Source organism: Hoplias malabaricus, chromosome 11 (assembly GCF_029633855.1).
Source record: "Hoplias malabaricus isolate fHopMal1 chromosome 11, fHopMal1.hap1, whole genome shotgun sequence".
In the NCBI taxonomy this organism is placed as follows: Eukaryota; Metazoa; Chordata; class Actinopteri; order Characiformes; family Erythrinidae; genus Hoplias; species Hoplias malabaricus.
The window spans coordinates 20,180,056-20,200,228 of NC_089810.1; the positions used below are offsets into that span (position 1 = coordinate 20,180,056).

General features: G+C 38.9%; 1 protein-coding gene across 3 annotated transcripts in view; it reads right to left on the bottom strand.

Moving 5' to 3' along the window:
* Positions 1-20,173, bottom strand: part of si:dkey-246g23.4 (uncharacterized protein LOC559426 homolog) — a 34,769-nt gene that overhangs the window by 2,966 nt on the left and 11,630 nt on the right. For all 3 annotated transcript variants that reach the window (XM_066685613.1, XM_066685611.1, XM_066685612.1), the window contains 3 exons: positions 5,844-6,102; positions 4,597-4,740; positions 2,333-3,160 (listed from right to left, as the gene is read on the bottom strand). In XM_066685613.1, coding sequence (XP_066541710.1) covers positions 2,333-3,160; positions 4,597-4,740; positions 5,844-6,057 — 1,186 coding nt within the window. In that variant the 5' untranslated portion in view covers positions 6,058-6,102. The remainder of the gene's footprint in view (positions 1-2,332; positions 3,161-4,596; positions 4,741-5,843; positions 6,103-20,173) is intronic.

The following is a 20,173-nucleotide window of genomic DNA, read 5'->3' on the forward strand; positions in this document are numbered from 1 at the left end:
GGTAATTACACCAATCATTCCAGAAGGGTGCAAAGACATTTAGCTTTGAACCTATTGACTGTTGATTTCTCTGGGGAAATGAGGTTGATGGGGATGTTATTTATAACTGACCCACATAACTAATTTTAAAACTAGTTATCTGATAGTATAAGATGAAAAAACATAAATAAAGCTCATTAAACATTGCTTCTAAATTAAGAGTATTAACATTAATTGTCACCCTGTGTAGCAGACCACTAGTCACAACAGCATTAGTGGAATCAGGTGTTGATAATGGTTGATTAGTTATACATCATTCCAGGGAATGTTGCACCACAGCCCAATACGTATAGCCCTCTAGCTGGTGCTTGGCTCTAAGCAAAGTAGACTTAAGCCCATGTGCAGCTCCTCCAGAGCATTCCAAGTTTGTACAAGCTGTGTATGCACAACTGAATGTTGGTGTCTATCAGAAATGGGTGAATTTAAAATAGCTTATTTTGTGTAATTAAAAAATGTGTCTACCTTTCTGTTGCCTCCAACAAATACCTAATACACTCCATCCATCCATCCATTATCTGTAACCGCTTATCCAATTTAGGGTCGCGGGGGGTCCAGAGCCTACCTGGAATCATCGGGCGCAAGGCGGGAATACACCCTGGAGGGGACGCCAGTCCTTCACAGGGCAACACAGACACACACACACACACATTCACACCTACGGACACTTTCGAGTCGCCAATCCACCTGCAACGTGTGTTTTTGGACTGTGGGAGGAAACCGGAGCACCCGGAGGAAACCCACGCGGACACGGGGAGAACACACCAACTCCTCACAGACAGTCACCCGGAGCAGGAATCGAACCCACAACCTCCAGGTTCCTGGAGCTGTGTGACTGCGACACTACCTGCTGCGCCACCGTGCCGCCCCTAATACACTCTATCAGTTTAAATTAAGATGTGTTCTCTTTTTTAACTGCTTGACCAGTCACAATTGGATTACTTCACATTTGCATATTTGCAAATTCAGCTTAATATCCTAGCCATTTCTGTCCCATAGCTTCTAGCCCCCAGACCTCAAACTCTTGCAGTGATAAACTCTGGTTCTTAACTAAAGCCCCTCACTCACTTCTGTGAGAAAATAATCAATAAAAGCAGAAGCTATTCTGAGCTGCATGAGCTCAGTGTGAATGCAACTACAGCAAAAACATTTTGAAGAAATGTAGTGGGACATATTTGAATGGAACATAAATATATATAAATATATGATGTCATTTACACAAGCTTAGCTGATTTCATGAACAAAACATTACCTCTGTCATCTAAAGGCCGTAAAAAATTTAGTTGTCAGGACATAGAGAGGTAAACGAATGCAATTGCATTGCTATTGTATGCCTCCCATTTCTCTCTGCTGCTTTGATTCATTAGTGCCATTGTCCTGTGTTTTTTTCTGTTATATTGTAACAGTACTGTTTGTGATGAGGGCTACGTGCCACATTAATGCACTGCCATGAACATTTGGAGAATTACAGCCCTGCAAAACATGGGATAGATTAGGGCTGAAGCAGCAAGTGTGACATGTATTAGGAGCAGCTATGCCAAAATGCAGGAAAAACCATTTATCCAGTGACCAATAATCCATGAAATTAACCCAGCAGTGACAGAGAGAGATAGCAATAATATATTTCTTTGACTGACATTTGTATAAGGCCATCTCATTTCTGCATTCCAAGTCCTATTGAATATGCTGGAAACCCTGATAACCTGAGAACCCTTTTCTGTTCAGTGAGAAAGTGAAGGCAATTCTGCTGCTGATAATGAATTACATCTATTATGGTCATGAGGGCTGAACCTTCACAGAGAATTGGTGTTCCACAAGTTTTATATAGTAACAGGAGAGCAAGGGGAAGATCCTATCAATGTAAGATCCTATCATCTAATTATTCAAGTGAAACTCTTTGAAACACTTTGAAACTTAGAGTCATTATTGTCATTTTACTATATTATTTCCAATTAAATATAAGTTTTACCAAAATCACTGCATTGTTTTCGTAATGAAAAAATGCTAACAAATCCTACCAGAGGAATTAAATATTGCATTTGCCTGCAGATGCCAATTTACCTACCTCTGTATTCTCCATATTACAGGTCATTGAAGCCTTACAAGGTAAAGCCTTAAGGTAAAAATTCTACCTAGTTTTCATTTAATATTTTATATGTAGTTGAAATTTATGTATGTATAAAATCTAAATATAAAGAATTCAGTCTCTATAGGGGATGTAGACGTACTTTCACTTGTACAATTTCCCATCAATTTATAAAATAACAGTATAACAGTATTTTAGTGTTAGCCTCACCTGCTAAGGGTGGTCCCAGGAGTCCCCCACTGCTACGTATAAGCATGAAGAAGCCTAGTGCACTTCCCAGCCTGTTAACCCCAACCACCTCTGCCAGCACAGTGATGTGGATTGCCACGGTGGCTCCAAACACAAGGCCATAAATGGAGCTGAATATTGCCAGCTGAGTGAAAGTGGTGGCTAATGGACAGAGTAGCAGGACCACACCAAGGAAGATGACAGTCACAGTCAGTTGATGAATGGTCTTCACCAGCTGGAGGTTGGCCACCCAGCCAAAGAGGAGGCGGCCAAACAGGTCCAGGGCAGCTGAAATGGACATGAGGGCAGCGGCCTGGTACTCTTCTATGCCCTGACTACGGGCATATGGCACCAAGAACAGAGCTGGAGCGAAAAAACCTAATGCTGCAAAGACGCCAAACATAGAGTACACCATGAAGTGAGAGTTGGTGATGAGGGTGTAGTCCACATAGCGCAGGACTTTGCTCCTAATAGTTTCTGACTTTCTGCTGGTCTCCTGTAAGTCTGTGTGTGGCTGAGACAGGTCCTCCAGCTCTATTCTGTCCAGCACTGCTGAATGCTGGTCTGAGAGGTCACTTAGGGGTCTCAGCAGTGCCCCACACACACACAGATTGAGCAGCACAGCTCCCAGAAGCAGCATGGCTCCCCTCCAGGAATACACATCCACTAGGAGCTGGAAGAAAGGTGTGAAGAGGAAGGTGATGATGCACTCGCCTGCACTGGCTAGAGCATTGGCCATGGGCCGTCTCTTCTCAAAATAGCAGCCCAGCATCGTGACAGTCGGGGTCCATGTAAGGGCATAGCCAAAACCTGCAGGGAAAACAGTAGAGAGGGCAGTGTGTCACACAACAATGACAACAATAGCAGAGTAAGAATATGGCCACTGGCAAGGACATAAACATAATAACTGGAATATTCTAATGTATGGAAACCTTTTAAAAAGACACATGAAATATGTTATTTCATATGTGAATATTAAATCACAGCCTATCACCTGTGTAATAATACAAAATACATTTTTGGGCTAAAGCATGGCTAACTGTCTATGCAATCCCTGGTGATACCGCACCTGGTGAGACCAGGTGTCATGCTCTCTTACAGCATGGGAAAGACCTCTCTAAATGGACCATTACCTCAAATATTGATGACTTGTAGCTTATAGAAAAATTGGGCATTTAAGCTAACTCCTCAAGTTTGCTAAGGTGTTTAATGGCAACATGTTAGCGGCAGTTCAGTGATAGTTTCATATGACTTGGAAATATTTATTAGCTTTGTCAATCAAGCTTGGTAGCATAATGTGATTGGAAGTGTAAACTGGGTTAAAAAGCTCTCTCAATGACACATTAAACTAAACGTAGATTGATATCTGTATTTGCTATAGCGTCAGTCAGGAATAGGCCTGCATTCAGCAAGAGTAGACCATCAGCAACACAGACCATCTACAGTGAAAACTGTCACCACTGAGGCATGGGAGATAAATGAGCTGGGACTAAAATCTGCAAAAACAGAGCAGTAATTTTGTTCTGCAAAGGGGCACAGGTAGAAATCTTAGACCCTCTGAAAATTTAATGTCTCATCTCATTTGTTAATAAAAGGTAGTTTTTGTGGGTCCCTGTCTGTTTAGAGCTCTTGGAATTCTCTTAACCTTTTCTGTTCTTACAGCAACAGAGCATCTGTAGAAATGTAAGTTTGTAGCAGTTACAAACAAATACAACAGCATCTACAGCAAAAATAATCAAGTAGAAGTGGGAGATAATATCAGTACAATTTCTTGTGTTTAAAAAAATAAATAAAAATACAGGGGAAAAAAAAGGAATAATCAGTAGCACAGTGGTTCACCTTTACACACATTGTAAGTGAGAGTTTAAGTTCTTGTTGAAGAAGGATCACAACAATAATATGCCTTTGGCAAGATTCCCAATGTTACCTTCCCTCACCACTTTTAACTGACCAGGATTAAAGAATATGTTAAATATGTATACATTTTTAAATCAGTTTTAGGAGTGACTCATTTAAATATTTTATTTTTTTGCAGTCATGCCTCTCACCCCACTGCAAATGCTTCCCACAGTTTGTATACCCCTAGTGTAGATGCATGTGCCTGGGATGACAAGATCATTTTGAGTTTTGTCTTGAAAATCAAATGCAGTGAACAGAAAAATCAAAACAAATCTAAAATTGCTTCCTGCGACTATGTAGATTTGTACAGAGATGTACAGTACATTCATTCATTGTGGTTTTCATACCTGTTAGGAATCCCACAGTGATGTAGAGTTGGAGCAGGTTTTGGGCGAACGCTCCAGTCACCATGCCCATGCTGCTCAGCAGTCCTCCCAGCATCACCACGGCTCTGTGGCCAAAACATGCACTCATAACTGAGCCAACTGGGGCTACACCAACCACACACACACGCATGCACAGAGGAGACACCAGCTATGAAATACTGTACTGCGGAGAGCAAGGCCCGCTGACAGCACATAAAACTATACTACACCACGCAGTGAGAAGGAGAAGAGGACACCATTTAATATTCACACAGACCTGCCCCGTTACTCTTCACGCATCTGTGTATTGTTTCACAATCTGATTTTGTCTGTGGCTGTAAGTGACTGAAGTTAAAAGGAATTTGACCAAATCAATGATTACTATGATTATTCATTCTCTACAGCTCAGGAAAATGACTTCCACAAATGTTAAGAGATATCTAGCTTTGCTTTTGCTACAGAAAACACAATGTTGTTCTCAGAGTGTTGGGAGAGTTAGAGGTCGAATTGTCTACTTATTGACATTTTTGGAGCTGAACTTACAAAATTCTAATAAGTCTCTAGCAGAGATAATACAAGCTTGGCTAAGAATGCTAAAGGAGTAGCTGCCCTCTGGTGGTGAAAGATATGGCATCCAATCATGCAAATACAACCATGCTGTGATGCTGGCCCAGCAAATATGGCCAGGGGGACCTGAGGGGGCTACAAACATAATTTAAGATCAAGATAACATTATTAAGCTATTAAATTTGAACTTGGGGCTTGCCTCTGTTGGAACTATGTGCTGAAGAGTGTTAAAGAGCAGCTCAATAGCAGACATGACTGAGGGAATAAATTAAGGCTGTATGCATTATATAAAGCTGCAATAATGTCCTTAACACTCACTGCAATTTGGCCCACAATACACTTGTGCTCGCTTCTATTCTCAGTAATGGAGTTTTAAAAACTTATTTTGTGTTTTGGATGCTGGCATGTTGGTCAGCAGCAAAGAGAGAACAGTCTGTGCTAACTTGTGTTTCTGAACCTTTGGGTTCACTAAGTGACACCTCATTTGGCTAAAGGTAACGTATCATAAACCTCTCAGAAAGTGATTTTATATTATACTGTTTCTGTTGGTTGGTTTCTAAAATACTAAATCGGTAAGTATGATAGGAACAAAAGGGGGGGAAAAAAAAGTAAATAGAAATGAGCCCCCCCTTGTGGCGTGGGGGACTTAAGCAATTTCATACCTCCAATGTGTACAGTTGCTATAGAGATGGAAGTGATCCATGAAGTAGCCGTTGCTGAGGTGGCAAAGTAGTGATTTATTTCCACATAAAACACTCCGAAAGATTTGATCACACCAAATGTCAGGCCAAAGACGAGGAAAGTGGCAAGCACAATGAACCAGCCATAGCCTCCATCTGGAGGCCCTGCCGCATGCCTCTTAACAGCCGACTCCATCTCAGTTACAGCAGAGCAGCCAGCCTTCTAAGGGTCATCTGGCCTCTGCCAAAACACATTCACCAGGGAATATCTATTACAGCATGTAGGCATATGATTACACTGCAAACACACAGTGAAATCTCAAAAGAGGCATAACATGGGAAACATCTAAAAACAATCATTACTAAAAACAGTTATTAGTAAAGTATTAATAAGTACTTTCACTACTTCTATTACAGGAACAACAAAAAAGAAAAAAACACAATAGCAGCAATGAACAAAGTATTTGTGTAACAAAATATATGTCCAAATGTCTTTAGGACAAGCCTTATAATTAATGAGAAGGTTTAACGTGCACCCATCGAGCACACACATGTTAAATTATGCAAACACAGTTAGTATACTCTCCATAGAAAAAATTATGAAACAATATGGGATGCTCTGAAGCAGCTGCTTTTAAATCCAAGGTCACCATGCCCAATGCTAAATGTCAAAGAGAGAAGTATATAACCCTCTACAATTGAGCTGTGAAGTTTTCTCAGGAGTGAGGAGCACCATCCATATGTTAGTAAATATCTGAAGCTGTGCTCATAATTCAGAATTAAAAATCCAACATTAGTACCTATTCATTCATTCATTCATCTTCTGTAACCGCTGATCATGCCTCACGAATGTCCTTGCCACTCAGTACAATGAAAACCCCATGGTAATATTCCAACATTTAAAAATAAGCCTTCCCAGAAAAGAAGCTATCACTGCAGCCCAAGGGGACCAATTAATAGCAGTTAAAAAATTTGAATGAGCAAGTGTCCACAAACCTATGGCCATAAAGTGTGGAAAACAATTCATAACTACAAGTTCAAATTCTCTTTGTATAAAACTTTTTTATGTATTCTAAGTCAATTTTAGCAGGGGAGAGTAGTCCATCATCTCCTGACAGCTACTTTGTTATTCTTAAATGACTTTAAACCATGGCAACCACTGCAGACCTTGGCAATATTAAAAGTAACACCTGTTGCTTAAACTTTAAAAAGCTTTATTCTTCCTGAAGGCACTCAGTGTGCCCTCTGGCAAAGAAGGGCCAGCGGTTTACGGCTGAACAAAGAGCAGTGTGACAACGCTAGCCAGAAAATGGAGACTATTCCTTGACACCTGCTAATGAGCTGCTTAATGACACATAAACGAATCAGAATGATACTTACAGAATAGATACTTAAAAAATAAATAAATAAATAAAAATCAGAATTACAGTCTTCTAGGACTTTCTGGAAGATTACACAATTTTGTTCTCCAAAGGGGCACAGGTAGAAATCTTAGACCCTCTAAAATTTTATGTCTCATCTGATTGTTTTTGTGGGTCCCTGTCTGTTTAGAGCTCTTAGAATTCTCTTAACCTTTTCTGTTCTTACAGCCACAGAGCATCTGTAGAAATGTAAGTTTGTAGCAGTTACAAACAAGTACAACAGCATCTTCAGTAAAAATAATCGAGTAGAATTGGGATAATATCAGTACAATTTCTTGGGTTTAAAAAAAATAAAAATTTAATTTTTCCATTATTTTCAGACAGTATCTCATTATTTTAGATAATAAGTTAATATATTGAGGTAGGATACAATCCCAATATATTGACTTAGTATCTCAAAATAATGAGATAGCATCTCAAAATACTGAGACAGAAAATTGCATATTAATGAAAAATAATAACTGGTGCCTTTTTTGTATTATTTTATATGGCAGAAACAGGCTTCCATACCTGTGCATCTCCTTAATCTTTCTGCTCTTTTAAAAACTCTAAAGATTTCCCACATGAAAAACAAAAACGTGCCACAAATCACAAATGACTCCCATAAAATTGGACAAAATATGGTTTGAAACTACCCTCCAGTCTGTATTCTCAGTATTTGGGCATACTGGGACCTGTTACTGTAAGTAACATTGTGGATTTGCTTAATTTGTACTTCGTCAAATAAATTTGCTGCTATGAGGCAATTATCCCTAGACCCCCCTGGATAAAGCCTGTGATTGACAACATCTGTGTCTCAAACTATTTAAACTCATGTTTAAGCTATTTGTTTTTAAGGACTCTACAGGGTGTGTCATTCTGATTTGACTTTTCCTGGTTTTTGACTTTGTTTCTTGCCTTGCCCCTTTTGCTCTGTTGTTTTCGGCTTTTGACTTTGGACTGTTCAACCATTTTTCATTAAAGGCTAAGCACCAGCGATATGAAAGTGTCAAACAAATAAATACAGTGGAATCTGAGTTCCTAACTTGTGTTTATTGATAGTCAAAAACATGTTATTTCTTACTAATTCAAGGAATAAGGTTTAAAAGACCGTTGGTTAGTTAACGTTAGCTTGACTTACTAAACTTGTTGGCTCATTATACTAGGCTGCATTACAGAGGTTTATAGTAACAGTAACTAAAATAATGTGAAATATTCATGGAGGTCCATTACGTGGTGCTTAGCCTTTAAAAACACCTTTTGAATTTGAATCCGCAAGCATGGTTTCGTAGAAGGTAGTGTTGAAGTCACATAGCTCCAGGAGCCTATGGTTGTGGGTTCAAGTCCCGCTCAGGGTGACTGTCTGTGTGGAGTTTGGTGTGTTATCCCCGAGTCCACGTGGGTTTCCTCTGGTTGCTCCAGTTGCGAGAAGGCCAGCGCTGCTGAAATAAAAATCCATAGGGAGGTGATCCAGCTCATCCCTCATTTTGTTTTCATTGGATCAGACTAAAATTGGCTCCTCCCAGTACAACCTAACTCTTACCCTAACTTCCCAGGAAGAAAGAGTCTTTCTGTATCTGCAGTGAGGAGTACTTGCCAGTTTCCACCCATGGTCCAAAAACACACGTTGGCAGGTGGATTGGCAATTCAAAAGTGTCCTTAGGTGTGTGTGTGTGAATTTATGAATGAATATGCAGACGGCAGATTTCGAGGCAATCCAAGGGGCACTGGACCCACAAGGTCAGCTCCTAGGTCATCATCATTCACCTAAGTTATCCAGTCAATGACTGAGATCAAATGGCAACAAGGTGAGCAGCAAGTGCAAATGGCTCAGATATTGGCTGGTGTTCATGAGCTCAAAAGTCAACGCTAAGCTAGCACCCCTACCACTAGTCCTATAGCTCAAAAGAACTCAAGGAGAAATTACTTTGAAATTAAGGCAAGGCATTCTTATGCTCTGGAATTTTGCACTATTGCAGCAGGCAGTGGTTGTTCACAACTTTCGGTAATGGACTTTACCTTGAGGTTTTGTCTGAACTAACTTGTAGAGATGACGATCTCACCTTAGATGTCTATTTGTTTGGATCATCTACTCCAGCGGTGTATTCCCCAGAGATCAATTCAAAGCTCCAAGAGAGTTGGTTCCAGGTCTCTTGTCCACTCCAACTCTGGCGTACAAAGGCCAGACCACTCCATTTCCAGTTTCCATGTGGTAATTAGTACACCCTCTGAACCTATGCAGTGTGATTCCTCAAGTCTCTCCAAAGAGAAAAGGCCTGTGCATATATTGTGGTATACCTGGTTATATTGTACGAGATTGTCAGGCATGCCAGCACAGGTTTCTGGCACCTATTCCAGTTAATCTGGTGAAATCCTTTCCACACTGTAATGTGGTGAGTGTTTCTATTAAGGGCTTGGTGTCAAAGTGTTTGCTGCCTACAACTACTATATATCAACTATATATTTTCAGAGATCGTCTGTCTTTTCAGCCCTAATCGACTCTGGAGCAGAGGGGAACTTCATCGAGGCTGATCTGGTAGCTGAACTCAACATTCCTATGTGCCTGCATTAGATGGTGAACACATGGGCACAGGACATGTTTCCAAGATCACCGACCTTGTCACCTTACAGACTAGTGCCATGCACTTGGAACAGACAAACTTTCTGGTCCTCAATACTTTAGATTTTATTTTAGGCTTACCATGGCTTGAAACACACAACCCCAACATTTCTAGGTCAGAACATATCATTATTCAATGGTCTTAAATTGGGAGGATGTGCACGTGTCTTTGCAATTAACATTCTATTACCATAATCTATGCCCATAAATTTCAAATGTCTGCCTTTAAGGAAGCACCTTTTGAGGAACCACAACAAAAGCCTTAAAAATCTCCACAGAAATGCAAAAGAAAACAAGTGTTCTGAGTGGAATTCATTTTACTGCATTCAAATCTGCACTTTTTACTTTTGTTCTATTTATAATGTATTTGTATTTGAGTATTTGATATACTGCAGATTTTGCGAGTTTTCCCACCTACAAAGAATGGAGAGGTCTGTCATTTTTATCATAGGTACACCAACTAAATCTAGAAAATCACATTGTATGATTTTTAAATAAATAATTTGTATTTTATTGCATGAAATAAGTATTTGATCACCTGCCAACCAGCAAGGATTATGGCTCTCACAGACCTGTTAGTTTTTCTTTAAGAAGCCCTCCTATTCTGCACTAATTTCTTGTAGTGATCGACCGATTAATCGGCCAGATTTTTGGCATTTTTTATATAACCGGCATCAGCCAATATATTAGCGCAAGAGGCCGATATTTACACAATGCACACAGGCAATGCTGTGGGCAGCTCCGTTATTCTGGCTGTTAAAGCACCCCTTGCGTCAATTTTTTACAGGCAAAAAACACATCTTACAGGCAGACATCTTTGAGCACAAGTACAAGCCTCCAACCTGTAGCTGCATGGTTCATCAGAGAAAAGGGTATGAATTATTTTCTCTTCTTCAGCTCTCACTATTTGTTACTGGCTGCTCTTTGTAACATACACTCAATAATCTGCATCATAAACGACTGAGTTGATAGTTGTAACCAGCGTAACCAGTAAACCCAGCGTTATTTATCCTCTTATTTTGCTCAATGTTCAGCGGCGTCGATAAAAAAAATCACTCCTTGTTATATCCGTCAGTATATCTCACGTACTAAAGGTCCAAAGTCAACAGTTAATGTACCAAATTAAAGCTTAAAGTCACTGATTTTCATTGATTTAATCATTTTATATATAATCTCACTCAATAAATAAGTATTTTGCTGTTATTGGAAATTGTATTGGAAATTGTTATGAAAAAATATTAGTGACAGTACAGATTTTCAGATTTTTACCTTAGATAGTCCCCTTCAAAACGAGACTAAATCAGGGTCTCTCCATCAAACCGTTCGTGAGTAATCCTCATGTTTGTGTCAAGAGTACCAGCCAAAAAAATAGTATATATTTTCAAAAAATAATTAAAATATGATCCCCATGGACCCATGTCACACCTACTGTTGAGTATGACATATCAATCAAGTCTGTAGACCATTCAGTGGCAGAGTAATGGCGATGCACACCCAAGGAGGAGGGACAAACACGCAGCAGAGCACATGTTTTCAGCACTTAACAGACCCAGACACAGCGAGAAAGACTCAAACAGTTCCATTTGGCAGCCCCAAGCTCCACAAACAATAATCAAGTCAATAAACATGTTTCAAAGCTTAGATGTCAATTACTAGTTACATTTCCCCCACTGAGGACATTTAAATACAGCAGGGGTGTGGGGGAGGGTGCCTTGCTCTACAGCCAATTAGAGTGCAGCTCTTGCCTTTAACACGTCAGTCATTTAAAGGAACACTGTAGTTGGTGAGAAACAAGAGTAAACATCAGAAATAAAGTTAGTATATTAGAATAAAACACACCATAACTATGGGTTTTTACTGTTTGATGAGGGGTAAATAGCCACTTGGTGAGGGACAGGAGACGAGTTTCTCATAGAAAGTAAAGAAAAACAACAAGATGTTGACATTAGGTCTAGACAAGATATACAGTGTATCTTTGCAGTAAAAGTAATCATTTTCCTTATGGAGAGCTTGAGGTCTAAAGAAACACTTAGAGAGGCCATCTGTCCACTGTGTGCTCCAGCTTCAATAACTTCAAATCAGTAGGAGGTATCAACTCCAAATTTGACCTGATGAAAGTAGACCCCTGGAGAACACAAGTTTAAAAAGAAAAAAAAAAGTAATGGGAACTCTTCAGTTTATAGTCACTAACAGTTTTTTTTTTCAAAAATAAGACAAGCACCTACATTTTTTGTGGTTTTCATAAGCTATTGACCACTTCATATATATATTTCAGGACCTCGGCTTTACATATCGGCCATCGGCCACTAATGCTGTCTAAAAATCAGCATCAGCAATCAAAAAACCCTATCAGTCAATCTCTAATTTCCTGTATTAATTGCACATGTTTGAACTCATTACCTGTATAAAAGACACCTGTCCACACACTGCAACCTCTCCACTATGCCCACGACCAAAGAGCTGTCTAAGGATACCAGGGACAAAATTGTAGACCTGCACAAGGCTGGGATGGGCTACAGGACGATAAGCAAATAGCTTGGTGAGAGCTTGAGGAGGAAGTTATGGGGGAGTTATTCTTTTCTTGCTCTATAGCTTAACTTTACTTAATCGCTACAAAAAACAGCAATATGACAGAGATGCACGGCAAGATAACCTGAATGCTCACTGGGCTACCTAGTGGTGGGTGGCGTAAGCTCACTCGCTCGTAACTCAGACTCGGCTCGCATCTTAAAGCAAAAAAATCGACTGAGTGACAGTTCGAATCACTGAAAATTCATAAATTGAGTCACTTGGAAGTCAAGGTTTCACTGTACTTACTTCCACCTGAAACAGCTATGCGAAGCTAAAGATAGGGCTAGGATTTTGTAAAGAAAACTAATTTTGAAACACTACATATTTACCATGTTATCCACTTAAAATACACAACCAAGTGTACGTCAATGCTGTTGTCCAGGATTGGACATGCTTCAGTCTGCAAAATATAAACACAGCGCAGGACAGGTCAAAGACCGTTTTACACACCACACACAGCTCAAGACGCCCAGACAGATCATAAACACACTGTGAGGATAAGATAGCCATTGCATCAAACAAGCCGGCCATGTGAAGAACCTCAGTGCTTCATCTGAGACATGAATCAAAGAGAAATTTAATTTTAAAATGATGAACATCAAAATGGTTCTGTGCAGTCATACATTTATTTGTAAAGAAATTTGTAGTATACATAATACACAGGAATATGGGGGATGTGTGTTGTGCTGAGACACTCAACCATGGAACATAACAGCAAATAGATTTAATATTCAGGTTGTCAGACATCTGTCTACTAAGAGCTAAAAGCTCCATTACACAATTCTTGCTGAGGCTGTGCTTTCACCTAGGATGGCAAAACAAATGTAATTTTCCATTATCCTCTTTAAAAGCATAGGCTGGGAATTATCCTGGCCAGAACACTTTGAAATGTCAACAAGTTTTCCTTTGTGGTTGATAATTACCTGCTTGGAAAAGGGGTCGTTAGCTGTGCTGTCTTTTTGTGCTTAGGGATGTATTTCAGCTTCCTGCACTAGTGAACTCTGAACTTCGCCTACAAGTAGTTTTCATTTGCTGTATACATTGGCTGTGCTTTCCTCCCCCCTCTCAAATGTATCCAATTCCAATTCCACCTATTTAGATGGTTTTCATGAAACAGCGACAATATACAACATATTCCAAAGGCTGAACAGTTATGAAAAGGCTATGATAATCTCAAAGTCAAATACTGAGGCAAAATCAAAAGGCAGTAACAACATAAGCAACAAATGAGCTGAAACAAGTGAGCTGAAGCTGTCAGGGAAGCTGGTTGCTGAGGCAGCCTCTTTAGTTCTTCTCACCAGGTGATGCAATAATGAGTTGTGCGTCTAGAAGAGAAGCTTCATGGAGTGGGGCACATATCCACAACAACAAAAAAAGTAGAGAATTACCTAATGCAGTATTCTGTAAAGTGGTCTGTATAGTGTAATGGATAACATTTCTGCAGCCACACAGCAGATAGTTCCCAGTTCAAGCCTGTGTCCGCCAAATGTCACGAATATACTACACCAAACACATATAACCCTTGATTCACCTAGTTAATATTTAACTAAACAGTACCTTGTACAGACATGTGCACATATAGTGTGCTTCTGAAAGATAATGCAGTATTACCTTTACCTCAGAAAAGCAAGTGACTCTCACTTAATTAATTAATTAATTAATTCACTCATTGTCTGTAACGGTTTACAGTTCAGGGTCCGGAGCCTACCCAGAATCATTGGGCACAAGGCAGGGACACACCCTGGAGGGGGCGCCAGTCCTTGTCTGTCAAGCACTGCAATTTCAAAGCAGCAATGCTCAGCTATGGCACCGGCTGCTTATTTTATACATTATATTTTTCTAGCATATGATGTGGGTTTTTGACAATAAGTAACAGGAAAAAAGATTACCAAACAAAATAGTCTTACACAGTCAAAAAGACCTTTGCTGGCCATACGAGGATGACACACTCAGAACTATTTTTGTACATTATATTTATCCCATAGCAATGTCTAATATAGTTAAAGTCAGGAAACCATGATCATACATATTACTGCAACACCCTGCTGACCTGAGCACACTTTATAATGGGAAACATCATCTCAGAGTTTGAGAACCTGATCAAGTGGTTGTGAACCATTTTCAGGAAACAAAGCATTGACAGAATGTAAAAAGTGTTCAAAGGTTTGGTTTATTACAGTAGAGCTATGGCTGTGGAAACACTGCAGATACAGTGGCACATTGATCCTGGGCATTAGCATTAACACCAGTTTAAACTACTATATTTAGATATGTCCATAAACAGGGCTTTCAACAGAAATATTGAACTCATTTTTAAGGATACAATCTAGCCACTATGCATATACTATAAGCACTGCAGCTGTAAAGGTTTGCTTTATTTTAAAGCGTATTTTACTGAGATAATTGTTCACTTATGCAAAGAAAGATCTATAACTATAATATAATTTTTAAAAATGTTTTTATCACTGTTTATTAGCTGCTACATTGAATTCTGTGATAAAAGGCAAATAAACTGACTTTTGATGTTTAATTTCCAGGAGGAAAAACATATTCCTTGCAAAAATATATTTAGACCCAAAAGCAATTAAAGAACCTTTGGGACCCATAAAATCTTTATTTTATAGTTGATACACTCTCCTGCTCTCTCGCTGCCTGCTACTGTTAAAGGGCAATGAATTTCTCCTGAAGATTAAACTGTCAAGCTTCGAAACAAAACCAGCTCATTTTGTATTAATTCAGGTGTTGTTCCAGTCCATGATATTGGTGCTCAAATGTTGATTTTCAAATTAAGAATAAAGAGAACAACAGGAGCCTGTTGATGAGCAGATGAAGTTCATGTAATTAAATGCATCAAGGAAACACATAAGAATGTCTCACTGAACAAAAAAAATCTGTGCAGCTTAATTATATATCATATTAATTTATTTCAGCTTTAAAAATTAATTATGCACTTCCAGTCTTGGAACGTTCAACAGCTTGGTCATGCTGTGTTGTATTTTTTAAATGTTGGTATAAATAGTAAAATTTGTTAAGTTACAAGGGATGCTCTGCAGTAGAAACACGAGCTAAACATCACCATAATTAAAGCAGAGTGTCAACAACAACCCTCATCACCTTTGGGTATTCTCTGGAGTAACAGATCCTCATCCACATTTTTTTTGATGAGTTGGAGTATTTGGTGAAGCCAAATTAATCATCACACATCAGTACTTGAATAATTAATGTGCTTGTGCCTGAAAGCCATCAAATAAAATGGAAAATGTTCCAACATCTTACCTGAAGCCTACTCAGAAGTGTGGAAGCTATTACTGCAGCAAAGGGGGACAAAATACTCATTTATTTGAGTTCAGGAGAAATGCTGGATAAGAAGGGTCCACAAACTCTTGGTCAGAGTGCAAGTCACTGTATAATATGTTAAACCCTTCAGAGCATTTGATGAATGACTTGCTTTGCTAGTGGCAGTCAATAGTTCCTCCACCCATGAGACTGAAGGTCTGTGGGGTGAGCTATGGTGAGATGGCCGACTGCTTCTGAAATGCCCCTAAGCCACATGCAGCACACATACTACCAGTCAGCTCCATCATTTCTTCCACGGAGCCATATGTCTTCGTCTTTTTTCCACTGAGATGAAGGAATTATGCTTAGGGAGCTGTATTTCAAGTAGGTCAGTGGGATACTCCAATACTTCTACATCTATAATTCTAACCACAGGGAATGAAAGTGCAAACGAACACTTTTCTAATGGATCTGATCCCAGGCAGGAGTTGGCATGCATAACTCCTCACATGTTTAGTCTTGAGCTGAGCTGAACTGAAGTAAATGTTTAAGTGAAAATGTATCAGCACACAAGGCATGCTTCTCCATCTTTATCCCCTGGCTTCTCTTGACTTCACTGCAAATGTTCTCATCCCTAGTTCCTTATTTTGTATTTCCTCCATCTGTTCCCTTTTTGTAGCTCCTCACCCTCATCATTACCCTCTGGCATTTCTTATTTGGAGAAACATTCCTCAGCTCCTCAATGCCTTGTGAAACAGTGTTCTTGGTTTGAGATTAGTTTCTTTCTATGTTTACACTGAACAGCCATAACATTATGACCACCTTCTTGTTTCCATTGTCATATCCACTGACCACAGAGGAGCACTTTGTAGTTATGCAATTACAGACTGTAGTCCATATGTGGTTCTGCAAATTTTGTGTGCAATCTTTAAACTTATTTTTCAATGGTTAGGACTCATGTTGGGCAGTATACTGGTAATACTCTATACTGCTGTATTTAAAAATGTGGATAGTAGTTATGACGTGTGTGGTGTGTCATATTTCTTTTGCCAAAATGTTCATTTATATGCATTTAAGAGAGCCACAGGAAGTGGATGCTCTCTGACTGATGATGTCACTTTCTGACTGATAATGTCACTGTCTGAAAAAAAGTGTGTGTGTGTGTGTGGGGGGGGGGGGCTGTAGCTTACTGCAGTTATGAGTTTAGCACTGAGTTTAGGTAAAAGGAGAGAGGAAGCTAAAAAATATTCAGAAGACACTTCACTCAATTTTATGCTCACAGGTATGAGGCTTTATCTTCTAAATATGTGTGTTTTGAGCCTCAGCTCACTGGAAAATTATCTGCTGTGGTGCTTGTTAGCTGGCCATCTAAGCGTTTTTAACAGTGTAAAACCGTCTTATTTCACTTACTTTTGAACATTTTTGTTCCTCCAAAATCATTCGTTAAAATGTTCTCTCTCAGAAAGGTTTTTATAATCAACACATGTCTGTGTGCACAGTTTAAGCTTAAGCTGCACAGTGCAGACAACCCTTCAGTCATGAGGCTCACACAGCCTGACAGTGCACACCCCCACCCCACGGTAATACATTACACTTGTTAATATTTTGAGACAGTATGATAGTACAGCCCATCCCTAGTCAGGACCTTCACAGGTCCCCCACAGAGCAGGTAATATTTGGCTGGTATTTGACACTGAGGGGTTTAAAAACACCAGCAGCCCTGTCTAATCCACTTATTCATACTAGCACCACACACACTAACACTGCTTCACTACGTCAGTGTCAAATCATCCATGATCTGTGTTTGTTCCTGACCATTGAAATACAGGGTGAAAGGAGGCAAACAATGAATGCAGAGCAACAAATGGACCAGTCTGTAATTGTAGAACTACAAAGTGCTCCTGTATCATCTGTATAGATATCTGAGAATATACAGTAAATGCAGAAACAAGGTTGTTGTCATAATGTTATGGCTGATTGGTGTATATTTCAGTTTTGCTTTTTTTATTCTGGTTTGTTGCCATGAATTCCAAAACTATTACCATTTTTTGTTGTTGTTTTCTTGGCCTCTCAGACATGGAAGTCATTAGTAAAACAAATCGAATAAAATGCTGGATAAAATCATTTGTAGTTGTTTGCTTATGTCATTACTTAAATTTACTAAATTCATAACACCAGCTAGAAATGCCACTTAGACCTAAGACTGCATAATCAGTTAAATGCAATGTAGAAGATTCTGGAGTACTGTTCTCACAGCACCCCACTATGCTGCAGGAACAGAGCAACATCCTCATCTCTATTCATGCTTTTCAACGTTTGGAGGTCTCTCCACTGTCCAAACAGAGGCCTTTTCTCATTGAAGTCATAGCAGTTAGATAAAATATACAGTGGTTGGTTTCCTATGTTTTGGAAGAAGTGTGACAGGCTTCACCCTATCTGCTTCGTAGTTTCATATAATGGAAGACACCTACAGTTACAACTGAGTGGATTTGGCTACGGAACTTGGGAGAAAATAGTGTAAATTCAGCCATTCCTCCCACCTCTCCAGGATGAAAGAACAAAAAAAAATCATCATATGCTGATAAATTTGACATTTTTGAGTTTATTTTTTATTTTTTTTAGAATGAAATGACAACTGATGCATTGTGAATATGATATTGTCTCTGCTAGAAACTTGCATCATCATTTCTCTATTTTTTTTACATAGTTTAAACATGTGAACTGTCCATTGCCCTGTGAAAATATCGTTATAAATGCACTAATGCAAATTATACAAAAACGGCTTAAAATCAAATATCCTTATATTTATTCTCAATGAGATTTAATAATGTTTTTTGCATCTCCTGAAAATTTACCCTTTAAAAGATACAAATGTTTTTTACCTGACAGCAATGATATTAGTGATGCTCTGGAGAAACAAACCTCAATGAAAGCAGTAAGGTACAATAAGAACAATATCTTCTTGTTGGACTCAGCTTAGAAGATGAGAGGAGAGCTTAGAAATTAAACTCTAAAAGAAAAATGTATGTACTCCAGTACAGGCACTAAAAATGATCCAATCCATTACTTCCCCTCATTTGTGTGCTGGATAAAATGTGGAAAAGAGACATTTAGATATAGAAGCTAATTCCTCCTGGGGAATGACCATATGGTCATGAACATCAAGGCATCGTTCCTGCACTCAGGTGCATTAGTGGACTGAGAAGTTGTAGATTATATGGACAGAGCTGGAGGCTACACAGTACACAGCTGCTCACAATGACATTTTCTCCGTGTCTCTATGCATAACTGCATGTTCAAAGTCATATGTTATCACTTCCATCACATTATTTAAATGTACTGGAACCTGTAGTGGACTACAGCCAGTACATTACTGTAAATAGACTTCATGTTACAGATTGAGACTATGGAATCTACTCACATTTATTCTGTCCCATAATGCATTTAGAAATGAAGGCTTATAATAAGTAGTTTGTTCCCCTATTACTGCAGTAATTGCACCTTCCCACTTTGGAATAGATACTGGGACACTTCTGTGAGGATCTGGCAGGTCAAGAAACCATTAGTGAGGTCTGGTAAAGATCAAGACTAAGTTGTGGATCACAAACACCACTAAAACTCATGCAGTATATTGAATGGTGCACCATCACTCTAGTTCTGCTTATCTACAGATCAATACTGAAGGGATTTATACCCCTGTAGCAGGTGCTTAGCACTGGCCATATACTGTAATTTATACTGTAATTCTAGTACATCTTTGAACATTACTGTTTGGGCTAACACTGTTGACATTTTCTAGGTATTATAGTCTCTTTGGCTAGTATGAGTTTATTTATTGAATTAAGCTAATAACATGTATTTCTAAACATATTCATAATTAGAGTATTCTTTTCTTTGTATGTATAATCACATTTCAGTCCCTTGGAGTTTTAATCAGACTTTTGTGATGATGGTGTAATTGGAATCTTTAACAAGTTCTTGCTATTACAATGTGTATTGAGCAATATTTTAATATTCCTATTAACTGGTCTCATTTTTTGGTTCCTCCTCTCCATGTTTTACTGTTTAGCATGCAAGTCCAGATACTTTATCTCAATCTACTACTTTTTAGGCCACAGTTGGCCAGGAAAGTGATTTTCCACAGTGCATTAGAGCAACTGATCTTAATTTTATTACATAATATTTGAAACATCTTGCCCAGGGACAACATCTATACACTCCAAAGAGGAATTATGGTGAAATATAAGAAGTGCAAGAAGAAAAGTGATATAAGAATAAAAGCTGAAATAATACATTTCAAACAATGCTTCCACCCTTGAATTAAAAATTTAGTCTGGTGAGGCTTGCTGAATAATAGATCTATTGTTGTGGTACCTCTGTTGAATTATACATCCTCAATGGTCAGTTCTTGACGTGCCTGTACTTCAGATTTAAATTGCTGACTT